Source organism: Cherax quadricarinatus, unplaced genomic scaffold, assembly GCF_038502225.1.
Source record: "Cherax quadricarinatus isolate ZL_2023a unplaced genomic scaffold, ASM3850222v1 Contig255, whole genome shotgun sequence".
NCBI lineage: Eukaryota > Metazoa > Arthropoda > Malacostraca > Decapoda > Parastacidae > Cherax > Cherax quadricarinatus.
The window spans coordinates 88,995-105,788 of NW_027195281.1; the positions used below are offsets into that span (position 1 = coordinate 88,995).

The window sequence follows — 16,794 nt, forward strand, 5'->3', positions numbered from 1 at the left end:
CAAAAGCACTTACAAAGATACACTTACATAATTGTTTGAGTTGGGAACTGTTCGAAACTCAAGGTACCACTGTATAAAAAAAAAAGTATTGATAGTTGTGTGGGTCAAATTTAGGCTCTATATATGATACAGATTAAAACGAAGCCAGCTTTCAGGCAGATTTTAAACAAGAAGTGAAACTACTCTGTACTAAAAAATACATGAGTGTAGTTAACTAACGTAAGTGTTCGAGGCTGACTATTACACAACCTCAAACACTTATAAAATGTCATGTTTACTATTTTCATCTAAATGGAAAATATATTATACTGCATTACCACCCACAACAGTCTTAAGAATTGTTAGTTTTATATTTTACATTATTCATAACAATATGTTTGGAATATGGTATGTTATTAACTAAGGCGGGGTAGGGATCATCCTCGAAAAGGTTGGAGGGAGGGGGTAAAAGAGGTTTTGTGGGCAAGGGGCTTGGACTTCCAGCAAGTGTACATGAGTGTGTTAGATAGGAGTGAATGGAGACAAATGGTTTTTGGGACCTGATGAGCTGTCGAGTGTGAGCAGGGTAATATTTTGTGAAGGATTCAGGAAAACCGGTTAGCTGGACTTGGAAATGGGAAGTACAATGCCTACATTTTAAAGGAGGGGTTTGGGATATTGGCAATTTGGAGGGATGTCTAAGCTGTTGTATCTGAGCGCCTCCGCAAAGACAATGATTATGTATGAGCGATGGCGAGTGTTAAATGATGAAAGTTTTTTCTTTCTTTCTTTCTTTTTGGGACACCCTACCTTAGTGAGAAATGGCAGTGCTTTAAAAAAAATTTAACACACTGGCTGTCTCCCTCCAAGGCAGGGTGAGCCAATAAACACTTTCACCATTAACACACTGGCTGTCTCCCTCCAAGGCAGGGTGAGCCAATAAACACTTTCACCATTATCACAGTATTAGTGTCTTGCCAGAGATGCACAGACAACAGCTTAAATGTCCCTCTAAACTGTAAATATCTTAAGACTCTTCATTAAGAGTCTAAGATATTTGTACTTCCCACCTCCAGGACTAAGTCCAGCTAAACAGTTCCCCTGAATCCCTTCACAAAAATATTACATAGCTCACACTCCAAAAGCTTGTAAAGTCCCAAACCCACTTGCTGTGATTAAGAAAGCAAATCAGTGTTTTGTATAAAAAAAAATTAAAATTTTTACAATTTAATACTGACCCCATACTCTGTAGATAAGAGGTAAGGCTCCTGAGCAATAAGCCACTGCTCTGCTACAGATGCATCACGAGCAAACTGGTACACCTCCAAAACTAAAAAGAAGAAAAAACTTGTATAGCCTAGATTTCAAATTTGTAGCCATGCAAGTTCTAACTCTCATTTGCGTAGCAGGAGCTTACAAAGAAGAAACCTAATTACATCTAACAAACAGGAGTGCTCAGCCACTCCTGCTGCTCATTAATAATTCAAGCATCATCCCAAACCTTCTGAGGCAGTCCAAGTTAACCCTTTCAGGGTTGAGAGGCGCTCTCCTCAACTTGTTCTTAGGGTCGAAAATTTTTCAGAAAAAAAAAATTGTTTATTATGAAAAGATAGAGAATCTTTTCCCAATCATAATGACACCAAAAGTACGAAATTTGATGGAAAACTTATGGAATTATGCTCTCGCGAAGTTAGCGGTCTCGACGATGTTTACGCAAAGGCGATTTCGCCCACTTTGAGCCCTATTTTCGGCCAATTCCAGTGTACTAGTCGACAAAAATCATAACTATTTCGCTAGAACTCCATTTTTTCTATTGAATGAGTACAAGAAACCACCAATTTACTGATTTCAACTATCCAATAAAGTGGTCAGAAATTAGCAATTTTGCCAATTTCACACAAATTTCAAAAGATGCCAATTTCCAAAAAGGTCCTAGAATAAACAAGACAGACATTCCTGGCACTAAAATAACATTTCCTATGTTCATTAGTCACGTCCCCAGCCCCCTCTTACATTTCTTTTGCTTTCCACTTTGAATTTTTATTCTCACAAAAAATAGAAGATTTATTGTTATGCAGACTACTGCATTAGTGTAGAAATGGTATAAATAATATCAGCGCACTTGTGAAAGAATATTAGACTCGCCAGTTGAAGTGTATTGGGCGCGTAGTATGATTTGTTTACTTTTGAACTTTGGCAAAAATCAAACATTTCTGCTACTTTGAGCTCAATTTCAAGGTACTTTTCATTGTGAAACCAATCAAAATCATCTCAATTTCTGTAATATGTCTTCCATTCTATAAAATGAGACCAGGAAAACTAGAATACAACCATAAATACCATACGAAAATACAGTGCAAAGTTGCTGTTTTAAACCAAAAACACGGTCAAAGTTTTTTCTTTCTCATTACGCACTGTGTGCTGCAGGATTTTTTTTAGACTGTGCACACTGACCACATAGACCCATTCCTTCATATGTAGGCCTACCAGCTTTCTCTTCCTAGATTTGAAGGCGCTAGAATTTCGGCGTACTAGTACGTCAATAACCCTGGTGCGTAAGCCGTACTAGTACGTCGGAAACCCTGAAAGGGTTAATATGCTCTTCAAAATTATGTAGTCCTTACTAAATGTGCATGATCTCACTGCACAAGAAAAGAATAGATTCCAGAAGTTACAATGTTTAGCAAATAAAATGACACCAGAATCATATGTTCTTTACTGTTTTTCTTTAAAATGTTTTGAATGCTACACTGATATAAATTACACAATTTTTTTTTTTAATTATTATTTTTTTATTATCACACTGGCCGATTCCCACCAAGGCAGGGTGGCCCGAAAAAGAAAAACTTTCACCATCATTCACTCCATCACTGTCTTGCCAGAAGGGTGCTTTACACTACAGTTTTTAAACTGCAACATTAACACCCCTCCTTCAGAGTGCAGGCACTGTACTTCCCATCTCCAGGACTCAAGTCCGGCCTGCCGGTTTCCCTGAATCCCTTCATAAATGTTACCTTGCTCACACTCCAACAGCACGTCAAGTATTAAAAACCATTTGTCTCCATTCACTCCTATCAAACACGCTCACGCATGCCTGCTGGAAGTCCAAGCCCCTCGCACACAAAACCTCCTTTACCCCCTCCCTCCAACCCTTCCTAGGCCGACCCCTACCCCGCCTTCCTTCCACTACAGACTGATACACTCTTGAAGTCATTCTGTTTCGCTCCATTCTCTCTACATGTCCGAACCACCTCAACAACCCTTCCTCAGCCCTCTGGACAACAGTTTTGGTAATCCCGCACCTCCTCCTAACTTCCAAACTACGAATTCTCTGCATTATATTCACACCACACATTGCCCTCAGACATGACATCTCCACTGCTTCCAGCCTTCTCCTCGCTGCAACATTCATCACCCACGCTTCGCACCCATATAAGAGCGTTGGTAAAACTATACTCTCATACATTCCCCTCTTTGCCTCCAAGGACAAAGTTCTTTGTCTCCACAGACTCCTAAGTGCACCACTCACTCTTTTTCCCTCATCAATTCTATGATTCACCTCATCTTTCATAGACCCATCCGCTGACACGTCCACTCCCAAATATCTGAATACGTTCACCTCCTCCATACTCTCTCCCTCCAATCTGATATTCAATCTTTCATCACCTAATCTTTTTGTTATCCTCATAACCTTACTCTTTCCTGTATTCACCTTTAATTTTCTTCTTTTGCACACCCTGCCAAATTCATCCACCAATCTCTGCAGCTTCTCTTCAGAATCTCCCAAGAGCACAGTGTCATCAGCAAAGAGCAGCTGTGACAACTCCCACTTTGTGTGTGATTCTTTATCTTTTAACTCCACGCCTCTTGCCAAGACCCTCGCATTTACTTCTCTTACAACCCCATCTATAAATATATTAAACAACCACGGTGACATCACACATCCTTGTCTAAGGCCTACTTTTACTGGGAAAAAATTTCCCTCTTTCCTACATACTCTAACTTGAGCCTCACTATCCTCGTAAAAACTCTTCACTGCTTTCAGTAACCTACCTCCTACACCATACACTTGCAACATCTGCCACATTGCCCCCCTATCCACCCTGTCATACGCCTTTTCCAAATCCATAAATGCCACAAAGACCTCTTTAGCCTTATCTAAATACTGTTCACTTATATGTTTCACTGTAAACACCTGGTCCACACACCCCCTACCTTTCCTAAAGCCTCCTTGTTCATCTGCTATCCTATTCTCCGTCTTACTCTTAATTCTTTCAATTATAACTCTACCATACACTTTACCAGGTACACTCAACAGACTTATCCCCCTATAATTTTTGCACTCTCTTTTATCCCCTTTGCCTTTATACAAGGGAACTATGCATGCTCTCTGCCAATCCCTAGGTACCTTACCCTCTTCCATACATTTATTAAATAATTGCACCAACCACTCCAAAACTATATCCCCACCTGCTTTTAACATTTCTATCTTTATCCCATCAATCCCGGCTGCCTTACCCCCTTTCATTTTACCTACTGCCTCACGAACTTCCCCCACACTCACAACTGGCTCTTCCTCACTCCTACAAGATGTTATTCCTCCTTGCCCTATACACGAAATCACAGCTTCCCTATCTTCATCAACATTTAACAATTCCTCAAAATATTCCCTCCATCTTCCCAATACCTCTAACTCTCCATTTAATAACTCTCCTCTCCTATTTTTAACTGACAAATCCATTTGTTCTCTAGGCTTTCTTAACTTGTTAATCTCACTCCAAAACTTTTTCTTATTTTCAACAAAATTTGTTGATAACATCTCACCCACTCTCTCATTTGCTCTCTTTTTACATTGCTTCACCACTCTCTTAACCTCTCTCTTTTTCTCCATATACTCTTCCCTCCTTGCATCACTTCTACTTTGTAAAAACTTCTCATATGCTAACTTTTTCTCCCTTACTACTCTCTTTACATCATCATTCCACCAATCGCTCCTCTTCCCTCCTGCACCCACTTTCCTGTAACCACAAACTTCTGCTGAACACTCTAACACTACATTTTTAAACCTACCCCATACCTCTTCGACCCCATTGCCTTTAAATGTTTTAAAAATGTTCAAAACATCTATATACATGTATATACCCTTGCACTTTCTGAACTGAAAACTAATACCAACAGACCAGTCCAAGTTTGATATTCACCATGTGACAAAGTATAATAAAGAAAAATATATACACAGTATCATTGTATTTCAAAAAAGTAAAACTGATTTTAATTTTATTTTTGTGGAATAAACAGAATTCGAACCAGAGGTCTGGTGTGCTAATCCTACCTGTGACCAGCTTCAAAGGTTTCTACCCTCAACCCAGCTTGTGCCAGGCTTTTCTTCCGATTGTTTCTTCAACAGTGTTAGCTAATACAGTTGAGGAAATATCCTCACCACTTCACGCCAAGAGAGATGCTGGGGCTCTCAAGTAAGAACCCTACGGGAAGAGCGGCACACCTCCCAGAGAAGAGGGCCCATACTCCAAGGCACAAGTCACTCAAACCTCCATCAATGTATAAATTAATGTTTAATATTAAGGTATTTTTAAGTGAAAAGTACAGCACTTTATGTATAGTGGATAAATATTCTTGGCTAAAAAATGAAATTATGTATAGAATACTGTACTGTATTATGACTTGGAAATGCATCTCTAATTATAATATGGATGCATTTGGAAAAAATTGAAAAAATAGCTTCTGAGTTCCAAGACTTGGCTTACAAAGAATTTTCAAGAATACACTAATGTTTTGACCCTTTCACTGTCGGTGTATTTTTGTATGGTATTTATGGTTGTAGTCTCGTTTTCTTGGTCTCACTTGACAGAATGGAAGATATATTACAGAAATAGAGATGATTTTGATTGGTTTCACGATGAAAAGTACCTTGAAATTGAGCTCAAAGTAAAGGAAATGTTCGATTTTTGCCGATATTCAAGAGTAAACAAATGATGTCACCATCCAATATGTGTCCAACTGGCCAGTCTAATATGCAGTCACGAATGGGTTGGCATTATTTATACAATTACTACAATAATGCAGTAGTCTGCATAATAGTAAATCATCTATTGTTTTTGTGCGAATAAAAATTCAAAATGGAAAGCAAGAGTAAGATAAGAGGGGCCTGGAGACGTGACTAAAGAACAGAGAATGTTATTTTAGTGCCAGGAATGTCTGCATTGTTTATTCTGGACCCTATTTTGAAATTGGCATCTTTTGAAATTTGTGTGAAATTGACTAAATTGCCAATTTCTGACCACTTTATTGGGTAGTTGAAATTGGTAAATGGGCAGTTTCTTGTATTCAATTGATAGAACAAATGGAGTTCTAGCAAAACAGCTATGAGTTTGGTCGACTGGAACAATGGAATTGGCCGAAAATAGGGTTCAAAGTGTGTATATATCGCCGAGACCGCTAACTTCGCAAGAGCGCAATTCCGTAAGTTTTCCATCAAATTCTGTACTTTTGGTGTCATTTCCACTGGGAAAAGATTTTCTATCATTTCAAAATATTTTTTTTTTTTTTTTTTTTAACTTTTCGACACTCGGAGCAAATTTGTGAGCAGGGGGTCTTGACTGTGAGAGGGTTAAGTTGGGGCCCTACTGTCTTGTGCAATCTCATTAAACTTACTGAGCTGCAGATGCTCCCATCTTTCTTCCCAACGCTGAAGCATATTGATGCGCTGGTTGCTAAGTGACATTAGCTTCTCCTTAATTTCTGGAGTTGCATAATGATTGCGGGAAAGTAGCTCCTTTCCAAGAGAGACACATACATTAAAGTTGTCTTCACGAGCATCTACTTCTGCCTTCAGACTTTGATGGTTGTTCATTAATAACTCCACACCACTTACATCCCTGTGAAAGACAATCATGTTTTCTGGTATATTATTGATGGTATACAACACTTTACAAATTTATCAATAAGACATGATTTGCATGCATCTTAGTCATCACCATGTTTTCTGGCAGTAAAAAAATTAATAAAAATCTCAAAAATATATTAGTTGCTGTATCAATTGTAATTTAGTTCACTAACACTGCAAACCTCAACATGGAAAAGGTAAACTGTATTACTGTACCTTGGTTTTTCAGTAGTGTTCATCTGTCTGATAACATCATCCATCCACAATATAAGTGTGCGCACCATGTTGAAGAATTTGAACAGATCTCCTGTGTCGTGAAGTTTAACTCTTCTATCTTCACACATTCCTTGCAAATTCAACCATGCTGAAACCACTTCAGCTTCTCTGTTAGTAATTTCACGGGCTTTATCACCTGCATATGCTGCTTGTAGCTTGGAGGAGTCTTCCTGAACCTGTTGCACCTGTTAAGAGCAATTACTATTACTTTCAAATTAAACTGCTGATAGACTGTAACCAACAAACAAATCATATTTATATCTTACAAAATTTATTAAGTGACTTTACCTGTTGCTGAAGCATAACCAAGTCTTGTACAAAGTTCTGGTGCTTCCTTTGTAAAGCTGAAACTGAACCTGCATCACGGCCAAGTTCATCTGAGATACTATTTTGTTTTTCTAGGATACGACTCAGCACATCTTTGCAATCATGGAAGAATTTATGGAGCTCCCAGGAAGCAGCTAACATCTGCGTACGTGTCTCAATCAATTCAAGCAAATCAGCCCAAGATTCATTAAGGCCATCCTTCCATTCTGCTATTGTGGCTGCATCGGAGTGACCAGCGGATATTAACTGATCCGCAATTTCATTGACAGCGGCAACCCGTTCTGTTCCGATAGTTTCGGTATCACGGGCAAACTCCTTAAACCTATCACGGAGCATCTGCAATAAAGGAGATAAAAATAAACAATGTTATGTCATTAAGGAGTTATATTTATATTGATTTTACACCAACTTGTTGAGCTTCCATCGCACCTACCGACACATGGTCATAATCTTGACCAAGTTCATGTGATCCAGCAACCACCTCCCTCTCCGCAATCCACTGCTCTAGGTCATCAACTTCACGGTTCAACATAAACAGTTTGAGTGCTTCATCCAATTTGCTGCGGCGTTCTACTGCAAGATCCCGTAACCCTGCATATAATTTGTCTATTTGCGACTGTCTGATTCCAATCTGTTCACTAGTTTAAGACAAAATACAAATAAATTAAAATGAGTCATATTTAACAATATAAATACAGTACTCACAAAACATGTAATTACAAAACTAAAACAGTAATTTACTTTAGCACAATAAACAAGCTTTAACAAATGGCTGGCTTGCTAGACCCTCCCAAGATGCTGAAGAAATGTAGGTAAACAGCAAAGTGTTTCATACAGGACAGATTCACTTTATTCAGTTTTTTTTTTTTTAACACATCAAGTGTTTTCCACCTAGGCAGGATGACCCAAAATGAAAGAAAAACCCCAAAAGAAAGAAAAATATTTTCATCATCATTCAACACTTTCACCATCACCCATATATAATCACAGTCTTTGCAGAGGTGCTCAGATACAACAGTTTAGAAGTCCTTCTAAACTGCCAATATCCCAAACCCCTCCTCTAACCCCTTGACCGTCACAACCCCCAATCCTGAGGTGTCTCCTGGTGTTGCAAAATTTAAAAAAAAAAAAAAAATAATTTTTTCTTATGAAATGATAAAGAATCTTTTCCCAAGTGTAATGACACCAAAAAAAAAAAAAATTTATGGAAAACTGACAGAATTACACTCTCGCGAAGTTAGCAACCTCGGCGATATTTACAAATCGGCAATTTCGCCCACTTTGAGCCCTATTTTCGGCTAATTCCATTGTTTCAGTCGACCAAACTCATAGCTATTTGTTTAGAACTCCATTTTTTCTATCGATTGAGTACAAGAAGCTGCCCATTTACCGATTTCAACTACCCAATAACGTGGTCAGAAATTTGCAATTTGGCCAATTTCACAAAAATTAAAAAATATGACAATTTCAAAATAAGGTCCAGAATGAACAATGCAGACATTCCTGACTCTAAAATAACATTTTCTTTGTTCATCAGTCATGTCTCCAAGCCCCTCTGATATTACTCTTGCTTTCTATTTTGAATTTTTATTCAAATAAAAAATAGAAGATTTACTATTATGCAGACTACTGCAATATTGTAATAGTTGTACAAATAATGTCAACCCATTCATGACTGCATATTAGAATGGCTAGCTGGACATTTATTGGACAATGACATCATTTGTTTACTTTTGAACATCGGCAAAAATCAAACATTTCCCCTACTTTGAGCTCCATTTCCATGTTCTTTTTATAGTAAAACCAATCAAAATCACGTCTACTTCTATAATATGTTTTCCATTCTATCTAGTGAGACCAAGAAAATGAGAATACAACCATAAATACTATACGAAAATAGACCACAAAGTCAGCATTTTAATTAAAAAAAACGGTCGGAGTTTTTCTTTTTTCTCATTATGCACTGTGTGCTCCAGGATTTTTTTTATATGGTGCACACTGACCACACAGACCCATTTTCTCACATGTGGGCCTACTAGCTTTCTCCTGCTTGATTTGAAGCCGTTAGAATTTTTTTTTTTTTTATTATCACACTGTCCAATTCCCACCAAGGCAGGGTGGCCCGAAAAAGAAAAACTTTCACCATCGTTCACTCCATCACTGTCTTGCGGCCGAAAATAGGGCTCAAAGTGAGCAAAATCGCCTTCGCGCAAACATCGTCGAGACCGCTAACTTCGCGAGAGCATAATTCCATAAGTTTTCCATCAAATTACTTTTGGTGTCATTATGATCAGGAAAAGATTCTATATCTTTTCATAATTTTTTTTTTTTTTTTTTTTTTAAATTTGGCGACCCTGAAAAGTCTCAGAGAGGGCCTGGCGACCCTGAAAGAGTTAATATATTTATAGATGAGGGTTGTGAAAGAAGTAAATGGTAGGGTGTTGGGGATAGGAGTGGGATTAAATTATGGGGAATCAAGTACAAAATGGGAGTTGACACAGTTACTTTTTGCTGATGATACTGTGCTTGTGGGAGATTCTAATTGAAAGCTGCAAAGGTTTGTGGACCAGTTTGGGAGGGAGTGTAAAGGTAGAGAGTTAAAAGTGAACATAGATAAGAGTAGGGTGACTAAGTGTATCAAATGATTTAAAGAAAAACTGGATATCACATTGGAGAGAGTATGGAAGAAGTGAACGTTTTCAGATATTAGGGAGTTGACGTGTCTGCGGATGGGTTTATGAAGGATGAGGTTAATCATAGAATTGATGAAGAAAAAAGGTGTGGAGCGTCGAGGTATTTGTAGACAAAAAACATTATCCATGGAGGCAAAGAAGGGAATGTAAGAAAGTATAGTGGTACCAACCCTCTTATATGGTTGTGAAGCTTGGGTTGTAAATGCTGCAGCGAGGCGGCGGCTGGAGGCAGTGGAGATGTCCTGTCTAAGGGCAATGTGTGGTGTAAATATTATGCAGAGAATTCGGAGTGTGGAAATTAGGAGAAGGTGTGGAGTTAATCAAAGATTAGTCAGAGGGCTGAAGAGGGGTTGTTGAGGTGGTTTGGTCATTTAGAGAGAATGGATCAAAGTATAATGACGGAGAGCATATAAATCTGTAGGGGAAGGAAGGCGGGGTAGGGGTCGTCCTTGAAAAGGTTGGAGGGAGGGGGTAAAGGAGGTTTTGTGGGCGAGGAGCTTGGACTTTCAGCATGTGTGAGCGTGTTAGATAGGAGTGAATGGAAACAAATGTTTTTTTGGGACCTGACGAGGTGTTGGAGGGTGAGCAGGGTAATATTTAGTGAAGAGATTCAGGGAAACCGGTGATTTTATACAGCCAGACTAGAGTACTGGAAATGGGAAGTACAATGCTTGCACTTTCAAGAAGGTGTTTAGGATATGGTAGTTTGGAAGGGCATCTAAACTGTCGTATCTGAGCGCCTCTGCAAAGACAGTGATTATGCATGAGTGATGGTGAAAGTGTTGGATGATTAAGTTTTTTCATTCTTTTAGGGTCACCCTGCCTCGGTGGGGAAACGGCAGACGCCTTAGAAAAAAATTATTATATGAAGGAGGGGTGGAGATATTTGCAGTTTGGAGAGGCATCAGAAGTGAAATATCAGCGCACCTCCTGCAAGACAGTGGAGCTGTTGCAATTCCAAGGGTCATTTGACTTGTGATGCATATGCACTTCTGGGAAGACAGCTATTGAATGAGTGATGTTCAATGTGGTTCCACATTTGGGTCTCTCTACCTTGGTGGGAGATGGCCAGTGTTAAACAACTGAAGTGGGGAAGCTAATGTATGGTAATTACCACATTATAAAATCCTACCCTCTAAACACATTGTGAAATAACACTGTATTTAAGAAATAGCTATGATACCTCTACTGAACGGCAAGAACCACCACCCCTCTCACTTCGTCTCTAAGCAGAGCCCCTCCTGGTTATCAGCCAGGAAAAAAAAAAAAGATAGGCTTTAAAAAAATGCATACCTGTCAGGATGTTCTTCGTTAATGAGATGTCTGGCGGTTTCACCAAGTTGCCTTATTGTTTCAGCATAGTCTGCTACAGCACACTCTAAGCTCTGATGTTTCTTCATCAAGTTCTGAGCAGAAAGCTCATCCTTGCCACGGTCTTCCACCATCATGTAAAGTTCCTGTTCACTCATCCAAACCTCAGCCTCACTGGCATCAAAGAGATATTGTTGTGCCTTCTCTGAAACCAAAAGTTTGGATCTCCTGTGTTCCAAAGCATCCTTCAATTTGGCCCAATGATCTAACAGGTCCTCTAGCAACTTGTGGAATTCATCTGCACTTTCATGTCCTTCTTCAATAAGTTTTCTGCCATTTGCACATACTAAGTTAATGCGTGGTTCATGATTATCAATTTCTGTACTTAAACTCTGGAGCTTTTTCTTTAGCATATGGACGGTGAAGAGTGTGTTACCATACTCTGTACTAGATGCCTGAGGCATCTTCTCTAATATCCATAATTTTTCATCCTCCACATCCCTTCTGAACTGATATGCTTCTTTCTTTTTTCCTAGAGCCCTGTTAAGCTCTCCTAGAGGACCTTTTAGAGACTCAAACTTTGATTCTACCTTTACTTTCATTAATTTAATTTCTTCGGTCTTATCCGGTGTCATACGCTGCAAATAATCAGCTTGACTTTCTAATTGTTCTACCTGTTTGGCTTTAACAGCCATTTGTGTCTCAATCATCTGTTGTTTCTGCATAAGTATATTTACAGAGGTGAGATCTATTCCAGTGTCACCACCCTCAATTTGCTTTTCCAAATCAGTCATCCATGTATCAATGTCATCGCATGTCTGTTCATAAAGCACTTGCCGGTTAGCATCAAAGAGACGTTCACCTTTTTCTTTGGTAGTGGTTTCCAAAGCATCAAAGTGTTGGTTCAGTTCAGTAATTTTGGGCCCAATGAGTTCAGCCATCTCTGGCTTCACTTTAACTAGCTCTTCTCCAGCCCGTTGTACTCTAATAAGCCTGTCTTTATTGCTGGCAATCTCTGCCTCAAAGGCCTGATGACGGGTCCACTTACTATGCACAGTCTTAGCAGAGCGATAGCTTTCATCTTGAGCAATGATATGTTTTTCTTGTACCCAGTCATTTAGTTCTTCACAGTCTTGAAGGAATTGATGAACCTGCAACTGATCTCGTAATCGTTCCATCTGTTCCATTGCTCTCTCCCTATTTTGCTGACGACGTTCTTCAATGTTTTCTGCTTTCTTCTGGATTTTATCTGCAGCAAAGTGCTCTTCATCTAAAAGTCTCTGAGCAAATTGACAAATACCATTTATCTTTTCATCATTGGCTTCCATGGTAGTAAGGAAGGCTTCATGTCTCTTTATAAGGTTCTCAGCTTGTTCCAAATTTGTGGGAGTCTCATCCTTACTGAGGTAGTGCTCCTGCTGACTGAGAAGTACTTCACCCTGCTTTGTGTCACGCAAGAACATTTGTAAGTTAAGAGACTGAGACAAAAGTTGCTGTCTGTTTTCCCACATTTGGTGCAATTCTGCCCAGCCGTCTTTAAGGGCTTTGAGACGTTCTCTCAAGAACATATACTGTGCATCATCAGCTGGAGTGACATCTTCAGCAGTTATACGTTCACCATATTCCATCATTTTGGTGTAGTCTTCTGTATAGTTGTCAATCTCTTCTCTGATAGATTGGTGCTGACTGAGAAGCTTCTCTGCTTCAGCAAGGTTAGATGGAATATCTTCTGAAGCAACATCAGTCATGGTCTTTGTCAGCCAGGCCTGGAAGTGATCCAGATCACGCAAGAAGCGATGAAGATCACCAGCCTCCTCAAGTTTAGCATCACGTTCCTTCAAGAGTTGAGTAAGCTGATCCCATACAGCACGAATTTGTTCAATACGTTCACGAATAAGCTCAGCTTCTTCAGGATGATCTTGACTGATTTTATCTGCTTCTCTTTCTAGAGAATCCAGCTTTGCTTGAATTGCTGCTAAATCTCGTTCCATACCAGAAAGGCGTCGTTGGAGAGTCATAATACCACTAAGATCAGTACCAAGATCAGCAGTCTCCATCAAGACTCTCTTCTTATCCTCAATCCATAGAACAGTTTCTCTGCATTCAATGTGGAATGTCTGAACACCATGGGCAGAGTTAAGTTCCTCACGTTTGCCCTCAGCCTTTTCTCGCAGCTCTGCCCAGCGTTGATTTAGTTGATTCTGACGAGCTACAATATCCTCTGAATTAGGATGCTCTACATGTAACAGCTGGCGAGCTAGCTGATTCACCACTGCAACACGGCTAGCATTAGCATTCATTTCTTGTTCAAATCCTTCATATCTGTGTTTCATGATCTCACAATCTTCAATATCCTTTGCAGGGACCATAGTTTGAAGCATTCTTTCTTTCTCTCCTATCCACTGTTCAACACCATCTGCCTCTGTGAACAACTTATACAATGATAGGGCATCAAGAAGTCTCTGTTTGCGCATTTTTGCCAATTCCAAGAGCTCTTTGTAACGTCTGTCAATGGATGCCAATCTTTCAACCACATCTGGTGATTCCCTGTCAATCTCATTAAGCTCTGATGCTTGTTGGTGAAGAGCTTCAATTGTTGTAGCATAATTTTTCAACTCTTCAGTAACATCCTTATGTTTCTTGAGAAGGGACTGAACAGTGGCTTCATCGCGGCCAGTATCTTCACTGGATACTAAACGGAGTATATCAAGCATCCAAGTGTCCACATCATCAGCTTCCGTGTAGAACTGATGCAGATCCACTGCATCAGTAAGTCTCTTCTTCCTAGTTGCAGATTTCTCCTTAAGGTTGTTCCACATTCCCATAATTTCATCGATTCTCTCTTGAATTTTGTCAGAACCAAAGTGCTGTTGGATAATTAGTTCTTCTCCAACTTTCACAACAGCCATTATCTGGGGTTCGTGAGAAAGAAGTTCTTCTTCAACTGTCTTGTGTTTAGTCAAGAGTAGGTTGACAGTAATGAGGTCATGCCCTATATCTGATGTTGACAGAATTTGTTCTTTCTCCTTGATCCAGTTTTCCTCCTCTGCCATATCCCAGTAGAACTGCCATAATTTGCGGGATTCTTCCAAGCGTAAACGACGTTCTACTGCAAGCTTGACTAACTCACCATAAGCATCTTCTAGTTGCTGCACACGTTCCAAGACAATGGATGGATCACATGGCCGATAACCTTCCACTTGCTCGTCATCGAGGAACCTCTGAGAATGCTCAATAACAGTCTTTACACGCTCACCCAGAACATTAATATCTGCTTCCAACAGGGAGTGTTTCTGCAACAAGTCTTCTACACCCATAAGATGTTTTCCATAATCTTCACTTAACAGGCGCACCTTCATATCTTCCATAGAATCTAGAATGTATATCATTTCTTGGAAGTTCTGTTGTAACTGTAGAGAAAGTTCAAGCCTCATGCGACGAAGACGCAAAAGCTCTAGCAGGTAGTTCCATAACCGTAACACATTATCCTTCCTGGCGTTGATGCGTTCAATATCATGATAACGTTCAGTCTCCAGCTCTTGTGCCACTGCAACAACAGCCTGTACACGTTCCTCGTAGGCAAAGATATCAGTCTCAATGGCTTCGTGTTTCTTTGCTGCTGCTTCCACTGCTGCCAAGTCAAAGCCAAAGTTGTCCTGAGAAACAAGCCTTTGGTTTTCAGAAAGCCAAGTTTCTCTCATCCCAGCCTTGCGGTTAAACCTAGCTGCCAGCTGTTCCAATTTTTCTTGACGAATGAGTTCTTCTCTCAATGCCAATTCACGCTCGTGCTCTGCCTTCTCCAAACGTTCCCAGGCTTTATTTATGTCACTAATCATTTTACCTTCTTTAGGCAAGTATGGCTTCTGATTATTGGCTCTCATTTTGGACTGCAGAGTAAAAAGTAGCACCTCAAGATTACCCTTTTCTACAAACTTTGGTGGTTTTTCTACAGTGCGATAAGTGTTGAACTGTGTCAACTGTGTTTGCACTCCAGCTAAGGAGTTGGCAAAAGCTCTGTCATTAAGAGACTCTATAGTAGTTTCAATCCACTTGAGAAGATCTGAAGTCAATCCTTCATAATCTTTGATCATTCTATCATTCTCCATGGCAATACCAACTACCTTGCCTATACGTTTGCCTTGGACTGTCTCCTGCTTCAATTTAGAAAAGTAGTGGTAGTATGTGACAACATAGGTGATAATGGACTTTTCATCAGGCTGCTCAACAAATATGTCTTCAGCATCAAGTAGTTTGGTGAGGCCCAGTTTGTTTTCAGCCACATTGAAAGCATTGTTAAGATTGTAAATAGGATTTGACCGAGATAATTTCTCATACTGCACCAAATCTGGCCTATGTTTGTGAATGATGGCATTAAAAGCCAAACCATCTCTCCAAGAAGTAGTGAAATTTCTAATGTTAACGTTGTGATAACCAGCAGTCTTCATCTGGCACCAGAGGAGGAGGGCATCCTTGGCACTCTTTGTCTCTTGATTTTCTGTCTCTTCTATGGTAATGTCTTGAATCTGGAAACGGAGGATGATAGTCCAGATAAGACCCAGGGTGAGACGTGCATTGCCATCCACGATATCATGTGAGCCCATGTTTTCCAAGTGGACACGCTGATCACGCAAGAATTGCAGAGCTTTGTCGACATTCTCCAGGCAGTGAATTCGCATCTTTCCCTTAGTGGGTCGTGGCTAGGGGGTGAGAAAAAAAATTCAGTTAATCCAAGATATAAAAGTAATAGTAATAAAATGGCATTTTATTATGAAATATGTTTATTCTGCATCTGGAATACATCTCAGTTCTTGCTCATTTACTTTTGCCCCCCTCAACTCCCTTTTTTTTTTTATATTCCATTGTATACCTGCTAAGCAGAATTCATTATTTTCACAAATGTATTTAAGTCTCAATGCAAGAACCTGGTGATAACTATTTAATATACTAATAAAACACTCTTGATAAAATCCTTTGACAAATGTCTCTACAATTTGAAACATATGAAATGTCTAAAGAAGGGTAGGTAACTGTAGCCTCTTCCTTAATAATGGAGAGCCATGCAATCAAAGATATGAATAAAAGATATAGATTTTGTAAGGTAGCTTCATAACAATTTACAAATGATGCTAAAGTGGAATGGACTGCTAGAGAGAGCATAAGAAAGTTTGGAGTATCAGGGTGAATTAATAATGAGCTTCCAATTGAATTATATTTAGAAAGAGGTCTGGTAATAGATATTGCTTGGATAATTAGACTAATTGCTACATTTAGCAATGGTGGATGCTGTGTAGCTGTGGGGATTAA

At 39.4% G+C, this 16,794-nt stretch overlaps 1 protein-coding gene across 13 annotated transcripts in view; it reads right to left on the reverse strand.

The window, feature by feature from the left end:
• Positions 1-16,794, reverse strand: part of beta-Spec (spectrin beta chain) — a 159,847-nt gene that overhangs the window by 59,514 nt on the left and 83,539 nt on the right. For all 13 annotated transcript variants that reach the window (XR_011391131.1, XR_011391132.1, XR_011391124.1 and 10 more), the window contains 6 exons: positions 11,473-16,187; positions 7,920-8,124; positions 7,448-7,822; positions 7,100-7,344; positions 6,652-6,875; positions 1,218-1,309 (listed from right to left, as the gene is read on the reverse strand). Coding sequence is in view for 2 of the 13 variants with exons in the window: in XM_070080258.1 (XP_069936359.1) it covers positions 1,218-1,309; positions 6,652-6,875; positions 7,100-7,344; positions 7,448-7,822; positions 7,920-8,124; positions 11,473-16,187 (5,856 nt within the window). In the remaining 11 variants the exon portion in view is untranslated. The remainder of the gene's footprint in view (positions 1-1,217; positions 1,310-6,651; positions 6,876-7,099; positions 7,345-7,447; positions 7,823-7,919; positions 8,125-11,472; positions 16,188-16,794) is intronic.